Genomic DNA, 25,695 nt, shown 5'->3' on the forward strand with positions numbered 1-25,695 from the left:
AACCTTGAATTAGCTTGACTATGTAAGAAGCATATCACGGGAAAATAGGTTGGATAATAACTTTTTTATTCTGAGAAATAAGTGATGCATGTTTGATCTCTAGAGAATTTGAGTGCTCTGCAATAGGTATTCTGAATTTAGTGATTTTCTATAATTATAACCCAATGTAATTTTATTCTACTTTATTATTGGACCATTTGTGTATTTTCTCTGTTCTTGATATGTTTATAAACATATTATCTGTGAACAAAATATACTTGGACATGTTGGTGTTAAAGTTTTATGCCTTTTGTGAGTATTTTGTGTTTTACATGCTATATTCATTATTACTATATATCTTTAAAGTAATTTTTTCAACAATGTTACTACATTGGGCCATGTTGAACTTAGTGTTTGAAATTTTTTTTCTTTTAGCTCAAATTTTATGCTGTACACAGTGCTATCCTCGTCTGTTTAATTAAGCTAGCAATGCATAACAAGCATTTTAGATATTTGACAATTTTTTTTTTATCTCGGAACTAAGTTTGATTGAAGTTCTTATATCCTATGGATTTTTTTTAACCATAAGCCTAACGCAATACAGTTTCTGTTTTTATAACTATTTAGTTTGAATGTTAATCTATCGTTAGTCCAAGCTTCTCATAAAGAGGTTAAGATTAGTTTATATAGAAGCAGAAATTACAGCACAGTAGTATTAATCACGTAAACGGGGAAACTTCTATTCTCTGTTGTTTGTATATTTTACGTAGTTGTACAACACACTTTACTCTGTAGGTTATATTTATTCTTACCGTAACAGTGCAGTATTGATAGTCTACTGGATGCCTTCTAATCAACAATAATTCCAACGGGGTGTTTGCTGTTCTACTTGTAGTACTTATATTTATTCATTTATTCTATTCACTTTATGTAATCTGTACTGCTATTGATACAGAAATATTCTATTGTAAATTGTAAAATGTCCCTCCGTACAAAGCGGCCAATGGTACCTTTTAATCGGGTAACTACTGATAATAATGTTCCCTATCCAGTTAAAAGTCATTTGCTTTGCATTGTGAGATTTTTTTATAGCATAGTATTCATATTTTCAGTTGCTTTAGTAGAGAAATAGAATAACACACATGCGCATATTTTGTAGTAAATTTTCAGAATTTAAAACTAAAAAGTTCGCAAATTGGCAGAGATTACCTATTCATACTAACAGTTTGTTTAAAGAAAGTGGTTTATCTTATCTCAGAATTTATGTAAAAGTTATGCGTCGGAAGTAAACGTGCTTACCTATAGAATATGAATCAGATTTCACAGCTCTATCCTACCTGTTGTGAAATATTTTGATTTTGTATCGCCATTTGTATTCACTATCTTAATTAGGCCTTTAGTCTTGAAAGTAATCTCATCACTAAGTTTCTTATTCATCTTTAAAAGCTCATAATACAGGATTGGTGTATATTTATATAAAACATCATATATTTACAGTTAAATATATTTACTTGAATGAAAGTGTAAACTGGAGAAGCGTAATGGGTGTCCTATTATGATACGGTAGAATATTATGCCCAATATTTCACAAGACAAAATTTTTTGCCATGTTTTTTCTATGCATTTAATTAGCTAATTAATTGGGAAAGCTTCCTTAATTATTAACACATACTGTGATTTTTCAAATTACTGTGTTTATTGCTTACATAATATGTTTAAGATGTTTATTAGTACTCTATGTAAGTAAAATTAATATATATAAACTCTTCAACACAGTAATTACAATGTTTCCCCTTTCTAAAAGGTTTTTGGTGTAGTGCAATAGTTTTGGGTGATAGCTTTTTCAGCAAACATATCTTTTGAAGATGAATTTTATTCTTTATTTAGCCGAATGGTTGCAAGATCTTATCCAAAAAGTATTAGGTAAAATGGGAATATTTTTTCTTTTATGTAATGAGGAAAATTTTAAGTCTTCATCTTTCTATATGTCTTGATAAGTAGGTGGATGATCGAGTTGTTATCTTCAATAGGAATAACTTCAAGTAATTTTATGAAACAAGGCTTCTATCAAATTATTTTTTTGGATAATCAATATATTTCCCCTTATATATCTTACCTAGAGACTAGTAATTTTGAGCCCCATCTGTAGGAGATATAGTAAATTCTTAACAATTATGTTATTACTGTGAATATTTTTGCTGAGAATATTCTTGGTATACTTTTTTAGACATAGTGTATTACTCCTTTCATTCAGATACTGCATTTTATTTCCCTCATTATTAAGGAAAACACCTTAACTTAGCAAAGTTATGTAACTCCTGTTCAACAATAACTGTTTGGTGGGAATAAAAATTGTACTCCATTCCAGTGTTTGAAATGACTTAAGTTTCACTCATTCTGTTATGCTTATTAAGTGAGAGGAGAACAGAATGCAGTTTTTGAGCTGAATAGTTTTATTTTATAGTAGTGTACTGTACTTATTTGGCTGTTCCATAACATGGTAATTATCTGCATTTGTAATTTGATGAGCTTCATTAGGCAATTTTTTTTTTTTATCAATAACAAGAAATGAATAGGATGATTACTTCAATGTGTTTTGTTTTTCTGAAATTTAATTTTACATCATGAAAATTTAACCGTTTAATCTTCTTATTAGATTTAATTCACCAAGCTTTTAATTCTAGTAAAACAATTGATGACAGGTTTTTGTATATTGTAGAAAGAAATTTAATTGTAAATGCTCTAGGGTTTTCATATTGCAGTGTTTTTGAGGATTAATTACCCAGAAAACATATGATAGGCTGTGGGAATATAATACAGTACAATAAAGTTAGAATGCTTTAGTATTTTAGATGCCTGTATTTGCTTGCAACATTAGATAAAATAATGATTGTGTAAGATATATCACAACATTTTTTGCATATTAATTTTCCATTATTTTCCTGCTTGTAATATGCTTGTGCTGTAATCAGTATTGAACCCCTTCTTCTGATGATTAGACACTAGTTATTCCCTGTTCCTTTTTTGAGGTTACACGAAAGCTCCATTGTTGTAGAGCCTGTTAATCTCGAGGACTTGCCTTTCTTGATATTTCTTCTCCTTCACTTTACTTCATTGGGATGATATTGAATAATGTTTCCTTTCAGAGACTGATTTTAGTAACTTTAGTGAAATAATCCTTTCCTTTCATTTAATTCAGAAACTTCAATGAGTCCTCCATATTACATCAGTTATATGAGTGTTTTGTCTTTGCAAATTACAAGCCAATTACTTTTTTGTCTTGATGACTGATGAAGGCTCATGTTTAGAATGAGAAGCTTCTCTAAAAATATTTATTTTTTTTATTTTCACCTCATTCCCTAATCTTTGGCCACTGCTACTGCTATATAACTGAAAGTCAATAATGATTTTGGATTTGCTTTCGTTCCTGTTGTATTGGTCACCTTACGCTGCCACCACCTAACTTCATAATTTTATTTAGGTGTATTTTTCTTTTTTGTATTTGTCAGTTTCGTTCATTGTACAAATAATGCAAAATAAAAATGGGTGTCATTTGTATTTCTCAGGGGGGTCTCCAGAACAGCGTGGGACACCCCCTTAGACCCGCTTCTGGAAATCCTGCGTCTGCGATTGCTCAGGGTTATGAAGGTGTGTTAGCTGCTTGTTTTTCTCCCTTTCTCTATCCTCCTCCTCCTCCTCCTCCTCCACCACTGCCTACTACTCCTACTCCTCCACTGCTTACTCATCTTCTTCCACTGCTTACTCCTCCTCCTCCACCACTGCCTACTACTCCTACTCCTCCACTGCTTACTCATCTTCCTCCACTGCTTACTCATCTTCCTCCACTGCTTACTCCTCCTCCTCTGCTTACTCCTCCTCCTCATCCTCCTTCACTGCTTACTCCTCCTCCTCATTCTCCTTCAGTGCTTACTCCTCCTTCACTGCTTACTCCTCCTCCTCATTCTCCTTCAGTGCTTACTCCTCCTTCACTGCTTACTCCTCCTTCACTGCTTACTCCTCCTCATTCTCCTTCAGTGCTTACTCCTCCTTCACTGCCTACTCCTCCTCCTCCTCCCTTCTCCTCTTCCTCCCTTCTCTTTTTCCTCCTCCTCCTCCCTTCTCTTCCTCCTCCTCCTCCTTCTCCCTTCTCTTCTTCCTCCTCCTCCTCCCTTCTCTTCTGCCTCCTCCTCCCTTCTCTTCTTCCTCCTCACTTCTCCTATTCCTCCTCCCCCTCTCCTCTTCTTCCTCCCTTCTCTTCTTCCTCCTCCCTTCTCCTCTTCCTCCTCCCTTCTCCTCTTCCTCCTCCCTTCTCCTCTTCCTCCTCCCTTCTCCTCTTCTTCCTCCCTTCTCCTCTTCTTCCTCCCTTCTCCTCTTCTTCCTCCCTTCTCCTCTTCCTCCTCCCTTCTCTTCTTCCTCCCTTCTCCTCTTCCTCCTCCCTTCTCCTCTTCCTCCTCCCTTCTCTTCTTCCTCCCTTCTCCTCTTCCTCCTCCCTTCTCCTCTTCCTCCTCCCTTCTCCTCTTCCTCTTCCCTTCTCCTCTTTCCCCTCCCTTCTCTTCCTCCTCAAATTGGCATGTGAACAACACTAGCCTGGCATCTGAAACAGTCCTTGGCATGTCTTGTGTGTGTCCTTGCTTAGCCCATTCATGATATTTGCTCCTTTGGGTGAAAGAGCATACTGTAAATATTTTCTTTGTTCATTAACTGCTGTTTTATTCACTTTATTTTTGTTTAGCAGATTATCCTGTGTTATTGCAAGTCAAAAAAATAGTTAGGTTTGTAATGCCTCCCACTGTTTTTCACGTAGCTAGGAAAGTTCCCTTAAAAGCCCCTAAACGAGACGACTACTGGGAAACTACTGCTGATCCTGCTAGAATTGCCTTGATCTTCATTATGATAGCGGATTATGATTAAAGACCTTAAAGTGGCCTCTGATTGAAAGATCTACAGAAGATGGGTAGAATCAAGTTTTAAATATCTATAGATATTAGATCTAAGTTATAGATAGTCAATGTCAGTTATGGCATTTTGGGAAATTATGTTTAGGAATGAATCTGAAAGGTATATTCTTGTATTTTTTAGCTTTCCAAGATCAGTACCGTACAGGCAGTAACATTTCGTGTTGTGCTACCTACTAATCTATTTAATGTTTATCCTTTGATCAGTGCTACAACTAACATATGAATATTTGACTTTTAACTTTATGACCATTTTCTTTTTCTAAATCTAATATCATACCTTACATTGGGATTTACAATGGCATTTTGCCAGATTTTTTCCCTGATTATAATTTTAAGTACTTAAATGTACTTGGAAAAAGTCATATGGAGGTTATGTAACACTGAATCATTCTTCAGGCCGTAAATTTCAATTAATTTGAGCATACTTTAAACAATACATTTATCATATGAATGTTATAGTTTTCTGGGATTTTGTTTATGAAATTGTTAGCGCAATGTAATGTTTTGCTGTAACATTTACTTTAACAGAGAATGTTCTTGTGATGTGTTTTTGAGTTTGTTATTCAAGTGTAAGTACAAGGGGACTCATCTTGCGTGGTTCACAGTCTATGCTTATGGATTTTGAAATAATATATGGTGTGAAATGTCTAAAAATTCCATATGCTGTAAAGTATTCAAAAGTATTAAAGATTAAACAGTTTATGTTGATTGTTGAGAAACTTTTGTATTTTGAAATATGTATTTGTTTATATGTGCAAAGGGTTAAGATAATATATTTCATAAGGGTTTTTTAACTTTGTAGAGCCTTGGCCTTATACACGACATCAAGGAACATATCACCCACGTATGTTGCGAGTCCTCTCTGTCTGCGGTGTGGTTGCATGCATAATGTGTTTTGCTTCTGGCTTTTAATTTGTTATCTTGTGAAGATTTAATCTAATATACTGTATGTCATTAAGGAACTTTAAGCCTTTGTGTTGGCAAGTTCTTTATCTGTGTGGTGTGATTGCATGTGCAGTATTTTTTGGTTTTGATCAACAGTTGTTTAATTGATGCAAGATTTTCACTTTTCATTTATAAAGTTTGCTTTTTCTTATGCTTGCATTCTTTATATTTTTAGAACTAATAGTTGGTGAATTGATTTGCCATCAGTTCATTATTGCATGGCATTATTTTGCTTCTGGGAGTACTGTATTTTTTTTTTTATTCAATTCATTTCTCTTTAGATATCAAGCTTTTTTATTATTTTTCACTTTTTGATAATGAATTACTAGGTATTATTGACAAATGATATATTATTATTATTATTATTATTTTTTTATTATTATTATTACTATTATTATTATTATTGTTATTATTATTACTACAGTTATTATTAGTCGGGCTACAACCCTGTTTGGAAAAGCCGAATGCTACAAGACCAAAGGCTCTAACAGGGAAAATAGGCCAGTTAGGAAAGAAAATAAGGGACACATCCCATTTCAAATGAGTAATAATGATCAGAGTACAGTATTAGATTGTGAACATGACAGTTTTTGCTGCATTATTTACACAAATCTACAAGATCGTTTGTATCGTAATCATGCGGCACTATTGTGCAAATTAATGTGGTACTGTACAGGATTTTTTTTTTTCTTAAATGGACTTAGTTTCATATACAGTAATTAGATGAGGTTATACAGTACTGTGTACTTGTCAGTTGGAACATAGATTTATTGACATTAAAGTACAGTAAAAGAATTTTGTCTAAATATGATTGCTGTGAAATCTTTTTGCTTCACATGAGCAATATCTTTGCTTTATCAACTCTATGGTTTTTGTTTGATCCATATCTGCATGTTTGTTTTTGAAATGTAAAAGTAGGTATGACTGTTATTTAGTTGTGGACAATTTAGTGAATTATATTGACATTCGTTTTGTATTTGAGATTTTATGCCGTTAGGGAATTTTTATTAAAGGGGGGTGGTAATGTGTTGGTCTTTATCATGATATTGTATTATATTTTTTATATCCTTTTTGTAGGGAATGATATGTGGGTATTATTTTCAAGGCTTTGTAGTTTTATTCGTATGTATAAATGTTAATTGCTGCATTCACTTGTTCTGTTCGGAGATAGCAAGGATGCTGTTTCACTGCACTTCATACAATAGTAACTCTTTAAAAGTTGATAGAACTTATGTTCCAGATAACAATGCTTAAAATATTTTCTGAATAGTCATTACGGAATGTCTGAAAATAAAATCTCTTTCTTTATGCAATATCTTAAATAGCTGTTACAATGGGTTTTAGTGTAATTTCAAGCTGACAAAACTATTACTGTATGCAGCTGTGGATCCAAAAATGGAATTTTATTAAATTTTTTATTCATAAAAACTGGGATAGTAAAAAATGTGTGGAATTTTCTATGTGAAGTCAGTAAATTGGAGTGTATAAATGCCCTATGAGCAATCAGATTCTTAAAGTCTGATGACAGCGACTACCTGTGAGTGAGAGCGATTTGAAATTGACAGGGGAAATGCAAATGCAAGTCTATATTTATATTGTAAAATATGATAGGTAGTGCTGTCAATCTGAAGTGCAACCGGTATTCATTCATCATGAGAATGCTTTTGAATTTACCAGTTAAAGATGTTTGACATAGGTCCCCTTTGCTAATGAATAACATTTATATATATTTATCCCTTTTACCCCCAAAGGACGTACTGGTACGTTTCACAAAAGCCATCCCTTTACCCCCATGGATGTACCGGTACATCCTTGCAAAAAAATGCTATAAAAATTATTTTTTTCATATTTTTGATAATTTTTTTTGAGAAAATTCAGGCATTTTCCAAGAGAATGAGACCAACCTGATCTCTCTATGACAAAAATTAAGGCTGTTAGAGCAATTATAAAAAAATATACTGCAAAATGTGCTGGGGAAAAAAATAACCCCCTGGGGGTTAAGTGTTGGAAATTTCCAAATAGCCTGGGGGTAAAAGGGTTAAACAAATCTTGTACAGTACCACGAGGTATAATCGATGACATATTTTTGACCAAGGTATGTTATAACTCTTGTATAAGAAGTAGATTAGTGTAGCTACATCCTGTACTAAAAAATTAGTTCTTATTTTTGTTACTTTGTATATGATTACTAAGAATACATCTTGTTTCAGTATTTATAACTTTACCAAACTTTTTAGCAAAGACCTGAAACTATACATATGTAAACATGGTCTTTGATATTTATGAACTCAATCATTTATTTGTACGTTATGTGATTAATTTAAAAGAATTTCCTAGTATGTAGAATGAAACTGTAGGAATTAGGAATGACGTTGCTGCCTCTTTCATGTGAATGGAGATAGATTACAGCGTAATGGTGTATTATGGTGCAGAATGGAAAAGCATTTGTTCCTTAACTGTCTTTTTTTTTTTTTTTTTTTTTGACATCTTATCCCTTGGGAATTTTTTTTTATCTAAGCTTTTGTCGGCATATTTCTTCTTCACTGTCAGCTTTTTTCCCGTGTTGATACAAATTCAACGTAGCTTATCCTTCTCTAAAGTTATTTATTTCAACATGCAAACAAGTTTTTTTTTATCATATCTCGATTATCCACGATGCCTTGAACTATTATACTCGCAAATTGACAGCACCGGAAAATATAGGATATATTAGGTTTAGTTCTTTTGTCTTCAATTTTTCATTAAGAAAATATACTAAGGGCAACGTACGGTATGTAAACAGTACATGGTAGAAAAGATTATTGAAAGTAGAGGGGTAAAGTTATTTGAGTAATCAAATAGAATGCACAGATTACCTAACCTAAGTATATGATGAAATAGAAATGGCTCAAAAAAGTACCGTACTGCAAGTAAGGGAATGTAAATTCGCTAGAAATATTCAACTACATAGTGTCCCGCTTTTTATTTTACAACTGCTTTACTCCTCGAACGAACATCATTTGCTACTTGCTATTATTACATCAAAGATCATTGAATGTTGATAAATGTATGATGTTATCAGTTAACAGAATATGTATGGTTTGTGCTTTGCTTTCTTTTACTGTAGTTGACTTTACGTAGTTAGTCACATCTGATTTTCTTGTTTATAATTTCCAAACCCTTAATATTAGAAGGTAACAAGTGAGATTTTTAGGGGCCATATATTGAGAAGTACGTAATGTAGACTAGTTTTAAGTCTTTACTTGCATGGGAAATTTAAACCAAGCGAAGAAGCCCTTGCTTTTCTGGTGAGTTCAAAACCACTTGCTGTTGTATAAATGACCTAAGTTGCTGCGCAGTATGGTGTGTTATAGCAACGTCACTATTAACTCTTTTTGTCCTTAAACTGAGAAGTGGATCAGGTTACAAAAAAGAATGGTAATTTTAATTTAAATTCAGTGTCCATATGAAGGAGTGTACAGTATAGTACTTGATTTAATCCTCAAGTTTCTTAGATTCTTATAAAAATAATGGTTTTGGCAATATTCATCATTCTTTATTGAGTTATTTTTGCATAGTGGTTAAGAGATGTTTATTTTGTTCCCTTTTTTTAAGGGAAGTGTATTAAAACATTTTATATTTTTTTTATTCTCAGCATGCAAACAGTAGTGTTTTTTGTACCATATTCAGATTTGTTCATATCTTTGACTCAAAAACCTTTCTTGAAGGCCTTAGATAAAGTAAAGTTTTTTCTTTTCTTTTACAGACTGAGAGCATAGAAGATGGTGGAGGAGGAGATGGAGGAGGAGGAGGGGGTGGAGGGATAACGTCAACTCAAACACAAGTTACTGTTGATTCTAACGCAACCAGCACTACCACTGTCACTGACACACCAGAAGAAACAGCCACTAAAACAACTACTAGCAAGTTTACAAAAACCACCAAGGTGAAGACAATCAAGATTGTTAAGAAGAGGAATTCACTTGTGGCAAATGCAATCAGTGAAATCAATAACATGGCAGACCCTCAGCCACGTAAGATTCTTATCAAGAAAAGTGAATCTCCAAAGAAACTTCCAGGTTCTGTAAAGAAAATCTCAAGTTCATTTGAATCTGAATCTGATAGTCCTGTAAAAACTGCTGAATCAAAAGTAGAAGATCTAGAGACAAAAAAGGATACAAATTCTATAGATTCAAAGGACTCTAGCAAGACAGAGGAGGTAAACGATTCCAAAACTTCAGAAGAGAGCTCAGGCTCTGAAAATTCAAAAGTCACAGGGTTGGTGGAGCCTGACTCAAGTAGCACCAATGGAACTGTCTGTGCATCTGAAAAGAGTAATGTTAATGAGGTATCTGAAGTAACAGTGACTAAAGAAGCTGTTAAAGAGGTTGCTACACCAACTAAAGAAGCGGTTAAAGAGGTTGCTACACCATCTAAAGAAGCGGTTAAAGAGGTTACTGCACCAACTAAAGAAGCTGTGAAAGAGGTTGCTACACCAGTTAAAGAGGTTGCTACACCAGGTTCAAGAATAATTGCCAAGATAAATGCAGCAAAACAAAATGCTGCACTTGATGCTAATAGAGCAAAATCAGTAGATGGACTACCAGAACCAGTCAAACCAAAATTTATTAGAAAAAGGGTTGCTACTAAAGTAGGTGATCAGGCCTCAGGTACCAGAGATGCATCCCCTTCTAAATCTTCAAGTACATCCAAAGAGGGAACTCCATTGAAGAGTACATCTAAAGATGGATCACCCTCTAAGTCTGCAACTCCTAAGGAGGGGTCACCTTTGAAGTCTACGACCCCTAAAGAAGGATTATTGTCAAAATCAACAACAACTCCAAAAGATGGGTCTCCAGCAAAGTTACCTACCACAACAAATGATGGAGTGCCTTCAAAATCAACAGATTCTCAAATGGAAGAGTCAACTTCAAAAGAGCCTGTCACCGATGGCAACTCTTCCTCTGCAACAGAGTTATCTCCGGCAGTTGTTGCAGAAGACAAAAGTGACCAAAATGTCACGAGCACATCTACTGATGTAGCTGCCTCTTGCAGTGCCAATACAGATGCTGGAGAAGCAATTGCATCAAATGATGCCTCTGAATTGAATGCAACCAAGAAAACTAAGTCGTCTAGTGCATTATCAACTAGGCCTAAAAAGTTTGTTGATGTGCCTAAAATATCAAAGACTAAGTCCACAGATGCTGTAAGTGTAACAAAACTTAAGGTTGGCTCAGTTACTGTAAACAAGAAGGCTAAGTCAGCTGATGATGTCAATTTAGAAAAAGCGTCTGAATCTACTGAAAAAGAAAAAGGAACCATCGAAAAGGTAGCTGAATCCAAAGAGAATGTTAGTTCTTGCAAATCAACTCTTTCTTCAGTTGAAGATGTTTCTTGTAATTCTGTAGCTTCGGGTGAGTTATCGGAAGCTGCATTAGACAGAGACTCTTCTAAGCTGAGTGAATCACCATCAGTAAGCGATGATAAGATTGTCACTGCGTGTGTAACAGTTACAAGCGAGTCAGATGACCATGCTGATGCGGGCAGTAGTAGTTGTGAAGGGGCAACGGGCATTACTGTTAGTGAAGCATCAAAGACTTCAGATGTAGATTCTCTTGAATCTGAACTTAGCAATGTTAGTGTTTTTGTCATTGTTCGGGATATGAGTGGTTTAACAGTGGTTGTGACAAAAGTGACCATAGTTACTCCAGCGACATCAACTTGTGGTGAATTAATGCAAGAAGTTGGAAGGCGTTTCAAATACGAGCCTGAATCTTTCTCGTTGGTATTGCAGTGCTCAGATGGTAGTCAGGTAAGTCGAGTCAGTCTTGAGTATTCATATACATGTAGTATTGTACTGTATTGCCCCATGAAAGGAGAATTATATGTATATACAATCCCCTTATGTTCATACGGCTTCTCTCATAGCTTGGCTTATATCGACATTTACCCTGAAACTAAAAGTTTCCTATTTTCTTTATTTCGGTAGCATAGGCCCTCTATTACATTAAGAAATCTAGTAGTTAATGCCGATAATCTTGTTGGTACCCTGTAAATGCTTTGTCTTTGTCTTTGTCTCCTAGTTGACTTGTGCTTGATAAGGCAAAACCGAGTTTATCTCCCTCCAGATTGTGTATATAAGCATTATAGAAGTGTTATTTAGGTTATTAGGGATTGTAAGGAATTTCTTTTGAATTGAGTAGTAATTCCTGTGTAGATTGCTTAAGGGACTTATTTCTGGGTGATCACAATCCTCATTCTCTTTGTATCTTGTTACAGGTCAATATTGTGATTTAAGTAATACTTGTAAAAAATGTAAAAGCCATTACTGTTGCTTTTATTGAAAAATGTGTTCTATGCTTACTGACTAGATTAGAAGTTTCAAATTTGAAATGAAACAAACTTTTAGTCCAAAGGAAAATTCAGAGAAGACTAGGCTAGTTGATTACAGTTGGAATGATAATGATAGTTTCATCCAGCCATTAACTAGCTTTCTGACTTTGATAGTACCTGTATAGTTAATGGTGTTCAAAAGCTCTTGTCATCTTTTGGTTCTTTTGTTCAATCTATGGCAAAGGTAGAGTTTCAACCCCTACCCTAACTCCTCAAGGTTTGGCTAGTGGTTCTAGTTCCACACTAAGTAAGGGTTCTGATTATGCCTCTCTTAAGAGTGCAAAGAAAAGCTGCTAATTTGAATTTCTGTTTATTGTTTGGTTTTGAACCTAACCCACAGAGATGTTCTGAGCTTTATAAGATAAGTCTTTTGCCTCATCTTTTTATTGATTCGGATTTAGTTACTTCTATTGAACCTATAATTAATGTAAGTAAAAGGAAATCTTTAAATGCAGGGTTTGCAAGCTGGATTACTAAAAAAAAACTTTGTGTATAATGAAGTTGGGAGTATTGTTGAAATACAGTTGTGTACTCTTGCAGATTTTTTATTAGCTTTTATTTCAACTCTTAGAAAGAGAAGTTTGCAGGCCATCAGGATCGGAATCTCATTTTGTATTATCTGGCTTGTTTAGATAGAAATATTTCAGACGGTTCTTCTGAGGCTGTAGCAGCCTGTGTATTTTGTGATTAAGTGTAAGGAGCAAGTGCTTTCCTTTATGGTTGATGTCTGATGTACACAACCACCCCATTTTTTTAACCTACAGTATTTGCAGTGTTTATTAGATATACCAAACAGAACCCCTGTTTCTCCTTATATCATTACCAACTACATCTAGAATTTTTGCCAAGATTTTTTTGTGACGGTGGTAAATCATCAGGATTTTGTTCTAACATGATATTCCAGCTGAAATACAAACAGGACTTGTAGTCTTTATAGGAGAATGTTGTGATGGTCTTTCTCAACAGATCCCTGTAGGAGGAACATTTTCCCACTTTTATCAGGTTTGGGAAAGCCTTTATCCCAAACAGTGGGTGCTTTCCATTGAAATCCTCTGGCCTCCAATCTTCCATTGTCCAAGGAACCAACACCTTTTCCAAGATATCTATACAAAAGTACAGATTGTCAAATTCATAAAGAAAAATGTTCTATGATAAAAGAGATATTGAACCCATCTCTGGGTTTTTACAACAGGTTATTCTTAGTCAAATAAGTTTTAGGAGGTAGGAGATCTGTTCTTGATGTTTCAAATCTAAACAAGTTTATTGTTTGTAATTTTTTATGGAAATGTTGCTGATAGTCCTAGGAGCAGTAAGGAAAGGGATTTTATTTTTTTTATAGACTTAACAAGCATTTACTTTCACATTCCCATTCATCTAAATTCAAGGAGTTTCCTTTGGTTCCTGAATAGTTCAAAGGTTTATCAATTCAAGTGCCTATATTTAAGTCTAATGCCTGCTCCACAAGTCTTCACCAGGATGAGGACCCCTATCTCCAAATGGATAATATATCAGGGAATCAGGGGTCTTTTATACCTGGATGACTGGCTATTTTTTAATGCTTCACTGGAAAGGATTTGGTTTCAGCAGGTGTGGCTACTAAGGTTGAACAAAAGGTTGGGAACCCTGGTCAATTAGAAAACAGTGTCTTCTAATTCCAACTCGGAGGATCCTATATTTTGTGATGATGATAGCAACAGTTCCATTTTGGGTTTTTCTGTAGGAAATGGATTCAGTCTTTTCTATTCTTAGAAAAGTTCAAGATGAAGAAGTTAATGTCAGTTTTGTAGTGGAGGAGAGACTTATGGACTCTGGCTTCTTATGAGAAGTTATTTTTGATGGGCTGCCTAAAGATCAGAGTTTCCCATCTAAGTCCTAATTGAAACGGAGTTTTATTTGGAAGTGAGGATGTCAGACCTGTTTCTGTTTATGGATTCTTCACAGGAAGGATGTGGTACTATGACAGATTTTCTCAAATTTTTTTGGAAGTGGAGGACGAAAGAATCAACTCCTCCTCTTATTAGTTGCTTGGAAGTTTTAACAGAAGCCCTTGAGGTTAAGAAGTTGCTGGCAATAGGAAACTATGTGGTTATATTTTTAGACATCATTTTATCAGGAAATGGAAACCAGGTTGGAATCACTATACCGGATAGAAAGACAAATTAGAGAATAGGCACACACGCTCAGTTTAGCCCAGGAAAATTGTAGATCAATTAATCAGGAAAATCCAGATTCTTCCAAACATATGGTTTCTGCATCCGTCTTTGGGTGTAGAGATTTGAAATTGCTGGGGAGGACCAAACGTAGACATGTTTGTAACATCTCTCTTCAGTTAAAAGATAAAGATGGTTTGTTTCCAGTTTCAGATCTTTTAGAATGAACTGTAGATGGCTTGTTACAGAACTGGTCGAATTTTGATTTGTACGCCTTTCCACTGTTTTGACATAATTTGACAGGTGATAAACATGTTCAGGGTGTGTTCAAACCACAGGATAACTGGTTGTTCCAATTTTTGCTTCATAAGAGGTCAGTTTACAATCTGGGGTCTCTGTTGTTGAAGTGTATGAGGAGGTTGCTGTACAAAACCAATTTTCTTAGACAACTGCTTAACCCATGTGGGCTATATGTTACTGTATGAAGACTGTCTACCATTTTCTCGAAGACAAGGGGTTTTCAAAATCCTCTAGATCATCTTATCTTAGGTTACAAACAACAATCTACTAAAGATTTGTATCAAAAGCAAAAAAAGAAAATCAATGGAATGAATGAAATGTTTATTTTCATGAATGCAAGTCAAGAAATGTGTCAGTCACTAGAACTATGTAAAGTAGTTTGGATATTGTTAAATTTTTAAATTTTGTTTCTTTAAAGAAACTGTCTATTTCAGTTATTAAGGTTTATTAATACTGTACTCCAACATCTAGGATTTTATTTATATAGTTTAGGTATTTTTGGAGATGTATTTAGGTCTTTAGACATGAACAACTTATGAAAGCCAGAGCAATTCTTTTTTATATGAATTATTACAATATTTAAAAGGGTTGCAATTTGGTTAAGAATTTCACGGCCAAGACCCTTCCCGTTGATGTTAGCATCAGCTAATTACTAAAGAACTGGAAGCTGTTTCCTATGTTGTAATGTTGGTTTTGAAGAAAATAATAACATATAATCTCTTATGCTGACACCAGAGCTAAGAATGATTTTAAAGATGAAAGGGTTGCCCTAGTTCTTTCATGTTCCCTCTTAAGAAAATGAAGTAGTGTTACATCATAGAGTAGGTTTCTGTGTGCTCTGAGACCTGTTGAGTATTTTCTGGACAAGACTGCTGACATTAGGGATATAATGTCCCTAATTTGTTTAGTTTGGTTTCAAATTTCCCTTTGTCTAATAATTGGATGCAAGTCAGATGAAAGACTTGGATGTTAGGATTCCTGATATTTGAAGTGCAGCTAACTGTTAAATATTTGTAGGAATCATTCTTTGGAAATAGCTGCAGCTCAGTCGAATATCAAATCGGTATTCGCTAAGCATTATCTTCAAGGGTTCCGGTTTATTTATTGAGATTGCTGGGTTTTAAGTACTGTAGTAGCTGCTGTTGATGTATAATAAAAGTTTGGCTCGTTAATGTGTAAATTCAATTAATTTTGAAATTTATTGTTTTCATTTTGTTTATTCGGTTGAATACTTCATATAGTTAAGTGATTAGATGCTGTTGTTGTATTTGGAATTACAATTTGAAGAATCAGGTTATAACAAACTTTATTTGAAGATGGGCTTTTACCAAGATACTAGACTAGGAGGTGAGCCTGAGGCACTAAGTACTATTTTAGGAGTTTAGAATTCTTATTTCTTTTCTTCAGTGGCCTGCCACCACCAGTTGAGGTTCATGGAAATAAATGGAATTAAATCCCATTATCCTCTTTAGTGTTTTTAAAGCAATGAAAAAAGAATTGAATAAAAAAATATGTTTATTAAGTAAGGGAACAGTGTCTCAAAAGAAATTTTTCATATACTTATGGTCAATTTAGTATTAACCCTTTTACCCCCAAAGGACGTACTGGTACGTTTCACAAAACTCATCCCTTTACCCCCATGGACGTACTGGTACGTCCTTGCAATAAAATGCTATAAATTTTTTTTTTTTCATATTTTTGATAATTTTTTTTTTTAAATTCAGGCTATTTCCAAGAGAATGAGACCAACCTGACCTCTCTATGACAAAAATTAAGGCTGTTAGAGCAATTTAAAAAAAATATACTGCAAAATGTGCTGGGGAAAAAATAACCCCTTGGGTGTTAAGGGTTGGAAATTTCCAAAGAGCCCGGGGGTAAAAGGGTTATCTAAACCAGTATCTTTTTTTATCTCCAGTATTTTATGCAAAATGTTAGTGGTTGACCATTGATTATAATTTGCCTTTTAAAACCTACTATTATTCCAATGAATCTTCATGTGAAGGAACAGATTTGAGCCCTTAATTTAAGGAAAAAAAAAATTTGAGCTTTCCCTGTTAGGTATGATACTCTATCTTTTCATAGTGTTCTCCAACCATGTGTGGGTACCACCTCATCAGGTGGTAACTTTGGTGAACACATGACTGTCTTGGTTCAAGTCGACCATTCTCCTCTAGTTAACAGTGTTGAGCTTGATTCTTTGGACAGGTAAATCTTTTCCCATTTAACAATAACAGTCTGATCAACAGTACAATACCCTGATAGGCTCTGCCTGTTTTCTATATTTTTGTGTTTTTGTAGTTTGCTTGGAAGTATAGGCTACTTAGGTCGAGATTATAATGTACGTGTCCTAAGTTTATGTCTCTGTACTACGGGCAATTACAAAACTATTTAAGATTTTTATCCACTTGTCGGTAACTATGGTTGATGGAGGACTGACTTGATTGGTGTAGGAGCACACCATAACATAAGATTCAAATGTATCTTGATTATATAGAATCCAGGATTTGGTATAAAGAAGTTAAGTGCAAGAAAGTGTTGAAGTGCCTTGTTTAGTGTGAAGAGGTCAAATGATTATGTAAGAGGGTGGCTACCTCTACATTAGAATTGAGTAAGGATGGCAAGTTATATGCATATGCTATAGCCCTTTGTTACTTTATCTGTATAGTTATAGAGGGAATTTAAAAATAAGGCAGGAGTTTATTAGGTACTTATATAGCTAAATGGGAAGATGTTTGTAAAAAATACTAAGACTGTACAGTAGTTTGTTAAGCTTAGAAAGGGAAATTACTTTAGGACCCTTCATGTTGGGAGTTTATTAATGCATCCACCCAGCAGGTACCTTTTGATCAGCAGAGTTAACCCAACGATAGTCGGAGCTAACAAAGGATTTGACAGCCTCTTGAATGTGTCTGCCTTACAATCACCAATGTTTGAGGTCCAGGCAGAGTTTACCTCCCAGTATAGTCATAGGGTTAGGGTTTAGACTTCTTCATTGTAGTCTTGCAGTTGAAAATCTTGACCCCCTACCTTCTTTAAACACACAGAGGCTACTGCTACATGTAAAATGTTGTTGGCATGCCCTGAAGTTTGCATTCTGGAGGCTCGGGTGAACTCCCAAAATGGGGGACTCCTCAGCCAGAAATAGAGAACAATGCCAATGCAAGTGTCACCAGAAAAACAAGTCAATGTTCATAGAAGTAGACATCATGGTCTATCAACTACTTGGCCTGCAACAGGAGCCAAACCAAGGTCCAATGAGATCCTCTGAGATTCATGGGTCAGTCAGTAACCTGTTCTTTGAGTTAAACTCTACAATGCTTGTTTCCTAAAGTCATTATTCTAGAGTCACATAAGGAAAGAGATAATCCAGGACTGAGAATAGACATGGTGAAAGCAAGCGACATTAGATGAGTGGCCAAACCCTTAAATTATGTCAAGAACATTTCTTTAGAAAAAGTGTTAAAGGCATCACAGTGGAAATGGGACTCTGTTTTTGCTATGCATTACTCAAGTAAAATGAGTATAGAGTTTGGGTATTTTTGTTTGCTACGGCCTACAGTTAGCATCTGGAGACATACTAAGTTTGGGTGGTTTAAATCAAGTAAGTTTGTTTATTGGATAAGGGTTTTGGGCTCTGTTTTAAGTTGTTAGTATACGTAGATTTACTTTAGGTTTAGAGGTTAATCTTGGCATGGTACCTCACAGGTGACCATTAATTCAATGGTGCTGAGTACACGCAGGTGGTATTTGCAGATATTGTACCCGATATATTTATTTTGTCTTTGTGTGGGGGCATGCATTGAGAAAGGAATTTCAGAACTATTCTGTAATATATTGATAATATCTATAGTCTTAATTTGAATTATTTCATCTTGCACAGGTATTCAATTACTGTATATTGTGAGAGGACATGTACTATTTAAAGTTTTGTTGTAGGTTTATAATTTACCACAATCAATATTTAACTACTTTCTCCCGCTAATTTTTTGAAATAGGAGTTAACATTGTAAATTTTCTGAAGGTTGATTTACACTACACATTTTGCTTCACCATAATGTAAAAGGTAATTAGTAGGACTTACAGTAATATGATTTTAAATTGCACGAGAACTGTGTAAAGTACTGAGATTAATTACGCATAGGTAATGGTTGTGGACAAATTTAAACTTTTTTTAGAATTTTATTCTTAGGTTTCTTGCATTCGAATATAAAAAATGTCCTGAATGGCAAATTTTATGAAATTCCATCATTGTTATTCTTATAGGCTTTTAATTTTAGGTTTTTGAAAGTAGACAAAACTGCTGTACTTTTTATTCCAGACTAGTATTTGTTGATAGACATTGAACCTTAATAGTGTGGTTAATTTAATTGTGCACAATATTTAGTAAAATTTCTGGTAAAATATATGTTAAGTGTTTGAATTAGCATATTTTTGTGAGACAAATTAAGGGCTTAGGTTTCTATGTGATTCTGAATTTTCCAATGGAAGGTATTTTTAGTGTACAGTGCTATATTCCCTACATTTATAGGCCATGAATGCTATTTTTTTTGTATGATAATTACAAATGTTTTTTTCTTTCAATGGCAATTTTTACACCATTTTATAAGATGAATTAATGGTCTTTTTCTGTCTGATTTATTGGAACCTCAGTGTTTTTTTGTATTGTGTAATTTCATTGTAAATTGAAGTTGAAGTTTTGTGCTTTTCATGTTCATCCATATACATCCTACTGTAAGGTCTTTATCATAAACAGGTAGAAATTGAGAAGATGGAGCCAGAGCGAACCCTTGCTGATGCGAAGTTTCAGACTGAAGGAACGCCACGTAATAATTGTATTCTCTGTGACCTCAATGGTCATCTTCCACGCAGAACAGATGAAGATGACCTTAGTCTTGGTGCTTCAGCGTCTCCAACCGCAAATGCTACTGAAAGAAAGTGGTTTGAAAGAAGCACAAATTATGAAAATACTTCTACTGAATATTCATACTCTTCAGCTTTGATAAAGCATGATACAGGTAAAGTTGAGTTTGAAAGTTCATTGATGTTCACTACTAAGGTAGAATGGGTAGAATTTCATTTTGGTAATCCAGCTATTTGTGTACATACACACTTTTTAGTAAGTACAGTATTGTAATGTACTATTCAAAAAGATACTATGAAACTAAATTGGTATTGTTTTCTTTTAAATATTTGATTAACTATAGATATTTTGGTTTCACAGTAAAAATTCATTATTTTGATGAATCCCACCTGTAGGTCCCATTGCTGATATCTAAGAAGTATGAACTTCTCGATCTTAACATAATCAAATTTTTCCTTCTCACATTACCTTGTGCCCTCCCCTCTGTGACATATGAGATTGAACCTTCACCCTGTGGTTCTGGAACCCCATCTTGCCTTGTCATCTCTTAATATTTACGTAGTGATATGTCAGTCGACCCAATTGCTTTCACACTTTTTTACATTTTGGGATATATTTGGCCTTCTATGTCTGTGTTCATGAACATTTTGGTTCAGAAGTATTTAGAAATGTTTCACACCTTTTCTGTCACGTGTTCTGTATTCAATACAGTGAAGGGGAAGCAGTCTTATAGCGATATATAGGCGATATATAGTTATACAACATTTAGAAGGTATGATTTTTCCTCTTGGTCTAAGAGATTTATGACAATTGGTTGATGAATTTGTTTACACGATAAATTAGAAAACCCTCTACCTTTATAGTGTAGGGGTCTGTACTACCTCATGTCACTGAGGGAGGCCAGGCTTTTATCTCCTTGTAGGGGAGAGATAATTTGATTTCGTTTACTATTAACAATCCAAAGTCAGGCCATGTGTTGTAATAAAGGAAACTAGAGTAGTTTTTTTTTTGTTTTTTTTCATGCCAAGATAATTATCAGGAAATCACCGTGTACAGTGTTCTCAATCAAAAAGTAAGGTAAATCAAAGTCCTTTAGAACTTTTTCCTTTTTTCATGTTAAATGCAGGGTGAATAATTTTATCTGGTACTAAGCTACCCTTTACCTTTGTATGAAAAAAAAAAAAAAAAAAAAAAAACTGCCTCTCATTTGTTATCAAGAGGGGGTATTTTTTATTATGTTTTATTGTATTATTATTATTATTATTTATTGATATTATTATTATTACTTGCTAAGCTACAACCCTAGTTGAAAAATCAGGATGCTATAAGCCCAGGGGCCCCAACAGGGATAATAGCCTAGTGAGGAAAGGAAACAAGGAAAAATAAAATATTTTAAGAACAGCAACAACACTTTAACAAATATTTCCTATATAAACTATAAAAACTAACAAAACAAGAGGAAGAGAAATTAGATAGAATAGTGTGCCTTTACCCTCAAGCAAGAGAACTCTAACCCAAGGCAGTGGAAGACCATGGTACAGAGGCTATGGCACTACTCAAGACTAGAGAACAGTGGTTTGATTTTGGAGTGACCTTCTCCTAGAAGAGCTGCTTACCATAGCTAAAATCTCTCTTCTACCCTTACCAAGAGGAAGGTTGCCACTGAACAATTACAGTGCAGTAGTTATCCCCTTGAGTGAAGAAGAATTGTTTGGTAATCTCAATGTTGTCAGGTGTATGAGGACAGAGGAGAATCTGTAAAGAATGGGCCAGATTATTCGGTGTATGTTTAGGCAAAGGGAAAGTAAACTGTAACCAGAGAGAAGGATCCAATGTAGTACTGTCTGGCCAATCAAAAGACCCCATAACTCTCTAGTGGTAGTATCTCACACTGGAATGCTACCCGTATATCTCGACTAATCCTGCAAGCTTGTAACGTTAGTAAATCATTAACATAGGTAGAGTAGTTTTACAACAATCACTACCAACATTTTTGGTTTTTCTATGAGAACATCATTATTGTAACTATGAACTTTTCTTCAGAGAATTTTTTTTTACTAAATAAATCATTTAATAATTATTCACACTTTTGGTTTACATTTTAGTATTTGTTGTACAATGTTCTCTGGTTGTGTTTTACTCCTTTTCTATAGAGAATATCGAGTTGAATATGACCAAATTTAGTAAGTTTTATAGAAAATAATGTTTGTAGTCAGATGAACAAATGGAAACAACATATTGAGTGTTGCATTTTTATTTCATATCAGCAAAACAAAAGTTGTTACAGTTTTATTTTGCAGAAGAACTTGATATATGTTGTCACTTTATTAAAATTTATGAATCTAGTTTCCCTGTAAATGACAAAGTGAGCATACTATATTCCTCTTTTATGGAGGTTCAGGTTTACAGTGGAGAAAAGGCCTAAAAACGTGTTTGGTATCTTCTCTTTTCCTTCCCTTGTCTGTGGACACAGATTTGGCCTATATGGTTCAAACGGCTTTTTTATGTTTATTAAGTAGGCTCTCATTGAGAACTAATTGGAATTTGTCTTTAAACATAGTATCTCATCCTTTCCAATGCTGATGCTGATCCTGTATCCAAATTTAAGTAGTTTTTTCATCCTCAGCACTTCACATTTTATATACTGGATTGTGGAAGGTTGTTGCAAACAGTGAAAAGTTTCTACAGAGGTAGTAAAGCATGTGTTAAGATAGGAAATTAAGTGAGTGATTGGTTTCCGATGAGATTGGGGCTGAGACAGGGATGTGTGATGTTGCCATGGTTTTTTAACTTGTATATTGATGGAATGGTGAGAGAGGTGAATGCTCGAGTGCTTGGACAAGGATTGAAACTGGTAGACAAGAATGATCAGGAATAGGAGGTAAATCAGTTGTTATTTGCAGATGATACTGTACTGGTTGCAGACTCGGAAGAGGAGCTTGGCCGATTAGTGTCAGAATTTGGAAGGGTATGTGAGAGAAGGAGGTTGAGAGTTAATGTGGGTAAGAGTAAGGTTATGAGATGTATGAGAAGGGAAGGTGGTACGAGGTTGAATGTCATGTTGAATGGAGAGTTACTTGAGGAGGTGGATCAGTTTAAGTCCTTGGGGTCTGTTGTTGCAGCAAATGGTGAAGTGGAAGCAGAAAGCAGAAGCACGTCAGAGAGTGAATGAAGGATGCAAAGTGTTGGGGATGTGAAGGGAGTGGTAAAGAATAGAGGGTTGGGCATGAATGTAAAAAGAGTTCTGTTTGAGAAAATGATTGTACCTACTGTGATGTATGGATCGGAGTTGTGGGGAATGAAAGTGACGGAGAGACAGAAATTGAATGTGTTTGAGATGAAGTGTCTGAGGAGTATGGCTTGTGTATCTCGAGTAGATAGGGTCAGGAACGAAGTAGTGAGTGTGCGAATGGGTGTAAGAAATGAGTTAGCAGCTAGAGTGGATATGAATGTGTTGAGGTGTGTTGGCCATGTTAAGAGAATGGAAAATGGGTGTTTGCTAAAGAAGGTGATGAATGCAAGAGTTGATGGGAGAAGTACAAGAGGAAGGCCAAGGTTTGGGTGGGTGGGTGGATGGATGGAGTGAAGAAAGCTCTGGGTGATAGGAGGATAGATGTGAGAGAGGCAAGAGAGCCTGCTAGAAATAGGAATGAATGGCGAGCAATTGTGACGCAGTTCCGGTAGGCCCTGCTGCTTCCTCCGGTACCTTGGTTGACCGCGGAGGTAGCAGCAGTAGGGGATTTAGCGTTTTGAAGCTTCCTCTGTGGTGGATAATGTGGGAGGGTGGGCTGTGGCACCCTAGCAGTACCAGCCAAACTCGATTAAGTCCCTTGTCAGGCTGTGAGGAATGTAGAGAGGAGAGGTCCCCTTTTTTGTTTCATTTGTTTGATGTTGGCTACCCCCCAAAATTGGGGGAAATGCCTTGGTATATGTATGTATCTATCTTTATGAATTTAAGCTTTTATGATACATAAAATTGAATTTTTTGATAAAAAAAATAATGAAAAATTAAAATATAAAACTTATCTGCCCTCAGAAACCCTAGATATAAGGAGAAGTCTGCAATATAGATTTAAATACAATATATTTATAAATCTCTAGTGTACTGAGGGGGCAATAGGTAATCCACAATATGGCGAGGGATTACTGTATCGGCAGTTATAGGTAGAAGCAAAAGGAGTAAAATCTTTTAAAGATTTTGATTAGCATTAGTATAATGTGTATTTTTAACTGTTGCATGTATTATTTTTTATTGCCAAAAACATCATTGGAAGAGTAACTAGAATAAATAGAGTCTGGTTGGTCTAGGACTGTTCTTGCAAAATTTCAAGAAACAATATCCTAAACATATATTGTACAGATCCCCCTGAACTTTTAAATAATGCTTTTCATGATTTTACAGATGTAACTCATTCTTACCTGGGTACGCTAGCCCTTAGACATGTTCTGTTAAGATTTTATATACGAGTAAGCATATTTTTATTGAAGTCTTATGCATGCAGGATATGCGGGTCTTGTGAATCAAGCGATGACATGCTACCTCAACAGTCTTCTACAAACGCTGTACATGACTCCAGAATTTCGCAATGCCCTGTACCAATGGGAATTCAAAGGATCTGAAGAAGAAGCCAGCAAGAATATTCCTTGTCAATTGCAAAGATTATTTTTGTTGTTGCAGGTAAGGTAAACTAATGATTACTGTATAGAATAGTATTTAGTCAAGCAAATTGACAGCATAATTTAAATTTGATTATCATATATTCCTCATTAGATAACAGTTTATAATTTTCATAGAGACTTACATTTTACAAAGTTACTCTATCCTATTATGGAACAGTATTAGTGTTGGAAGATATTCTCTGTAGTTTCTTCTATACATATAGTAAAGTAGTTATAAGCTCATTTAGATTTTGTCTTGTCTCATCATTTATCTAAAATCTATAATAAACAGTATGGATAGGATTTTTAGACATTTGTTTCATTACAATTTTATCATCTCTATAAAAGTTTCCTTAATTGTTTATTGAATTTGCCAGACCACCAATAAAAGTGCTGTGGAAACTACTAATCTAACCAAGAGTTTTGGCTGGGATAGCAGTGAAGCATGGCAACAACATGACATTCAAGAGCTGTGTCGTGTCATGTTTGATGCTCTTGAGCAGTGCTTCAAGAACACGCACCAAGCAAACCTTATCAATGATTTATATGAAGGTAAGTAAACAATAAAGAATGATATCTCAATTACTGCATTTGCAATACTTCAGGCATACAATGTAGAAATATGTATCTTGAAATTGTTCCAAATCCTTTGAAGATCTTTGAGCATAAGTACAGCAAGGACTGTAAGAGTATATGGAATACTGTGCATAAGTGTGCATTGTCAGTATATAGGGGAAGAACCTGCTTCCTAGATGATACAATGGTGTGGGAAAAACCACTGGTCTTTACATTTGGTCTTGCATAACCAGTAATATGAAGCCCCCTAAGTAGAGGACAGTACAATTGTCTCATATGTGTTAAATGACAATGATAACTGACAAGTCTTAAATAAAAAACTAATTATAATATTGTAGTGTGTTTGTCCATTATAATATTGAACAGTATATTATATTATAATTTTATATTTCCCAGGAAAAATGAGTGACTATGTTAAGTGCCTGGAATGTGGTAATGAAGGGGCGAGGGAGGATACTTATTTAGATATACCCCTTCCTATCCGACCATTTGGCTCCAGCTCAGCTTACAAGTCTGTGGTAAGTTGATTAAAATTGACATTTATTTTTAGACAAGATCTGTAGGCTAGATGAGTAACTGAAGTTTTTTGTTATTTTGTACTGTTAATTATTTTGAATAATTTTTTAAGAATAGAATTATATTTAATGAAATGAGTTTTTGTTTCTCTCTGTAGACAAGAGAACTCTAATATTTGTAAATATGACTGTTCATATATATTTTGTAATTTTATTCAAGGTGATGGATGATTTTCAATGTGGGTAATAATTTTTATTCAGTGTGTTCTAGTGGTTCAATACTGTAATTGTATTTGTTTCTTGTTGCTGGTTTCTTACTAATAGGTGATACATTTGCCATGCTTACAGCAATCTCATATGATTACAATAGATCCATCATT

The 25,695-nt window shown here is 34.7% G+C and overlaps 1 protein-coding gene across 14 annotated transcripts in view; it reads left to right on the forward strand.

The window, feature by feature from the left end:
- Window positions 1–25,695, forward strand: part of LOC137617207 (ubiquitin carboxyl-terminal hydrolase 47-like) — a 143,792-nt gene that overhangs the window by 70,885 nt on the left and 47,212 nt on the right. For 4 of the 14 annotated variants that reach the window (XM_068347126.1, XM_068347116.1, XM_068347117.1 and 1 more), the window contains 7 exons: window positions 3,546–3,627; window positions 5,740–5,781; window positions 9,628–11,673; window positions 19,458–19,719; window positions 24,068–24,243; window positions 24,602–24,776; window positions 25,197–25,318. In XM_068347126.1, the coding sequence (XP_068203227.1) occupies window positions 3,622–3,627; window positions 5,740–5,781; window positions 9,628–11,673; window positions 19,458–19,719; window positions 24,068–24,243; window positions 24,602–24,776; window positions 25,197–25,318 (2,829 nt within the window). In that variant the 5' untranslated portion in view covers window positions 3,546–3,621. The remainder of the gene's footprint in view (window positions 1–3,545; window positions 3,628–5,739; window positions 5,782–9,627; window positions 11,674–19,457; window positions 19,720–24,067; window positions 24,244–24,601; window positions 24,777–25,196; window positions 25,319–25,695) is intronic. The other 10 variants (XM_068347129.1, XM_068347118.1, XM_068347124.1 and 7 more) reach the window with 5 other exon arrangements.

The sequence above is a fragment of the Palaemon carinicauda genome, chromosome 23, assembly GCF_036898095.1.
Source record: "Palaemon carinicauda isolate YSFRI2023 chromosome 23, ASM3689809v2, whole genome shotgun sequence".
NCBI lineage: Eukaryota > Metazoa > Arthropoda > Malacostraca > Decapoda > Palaemonidae > Palaemon > Palaemon carinicauda.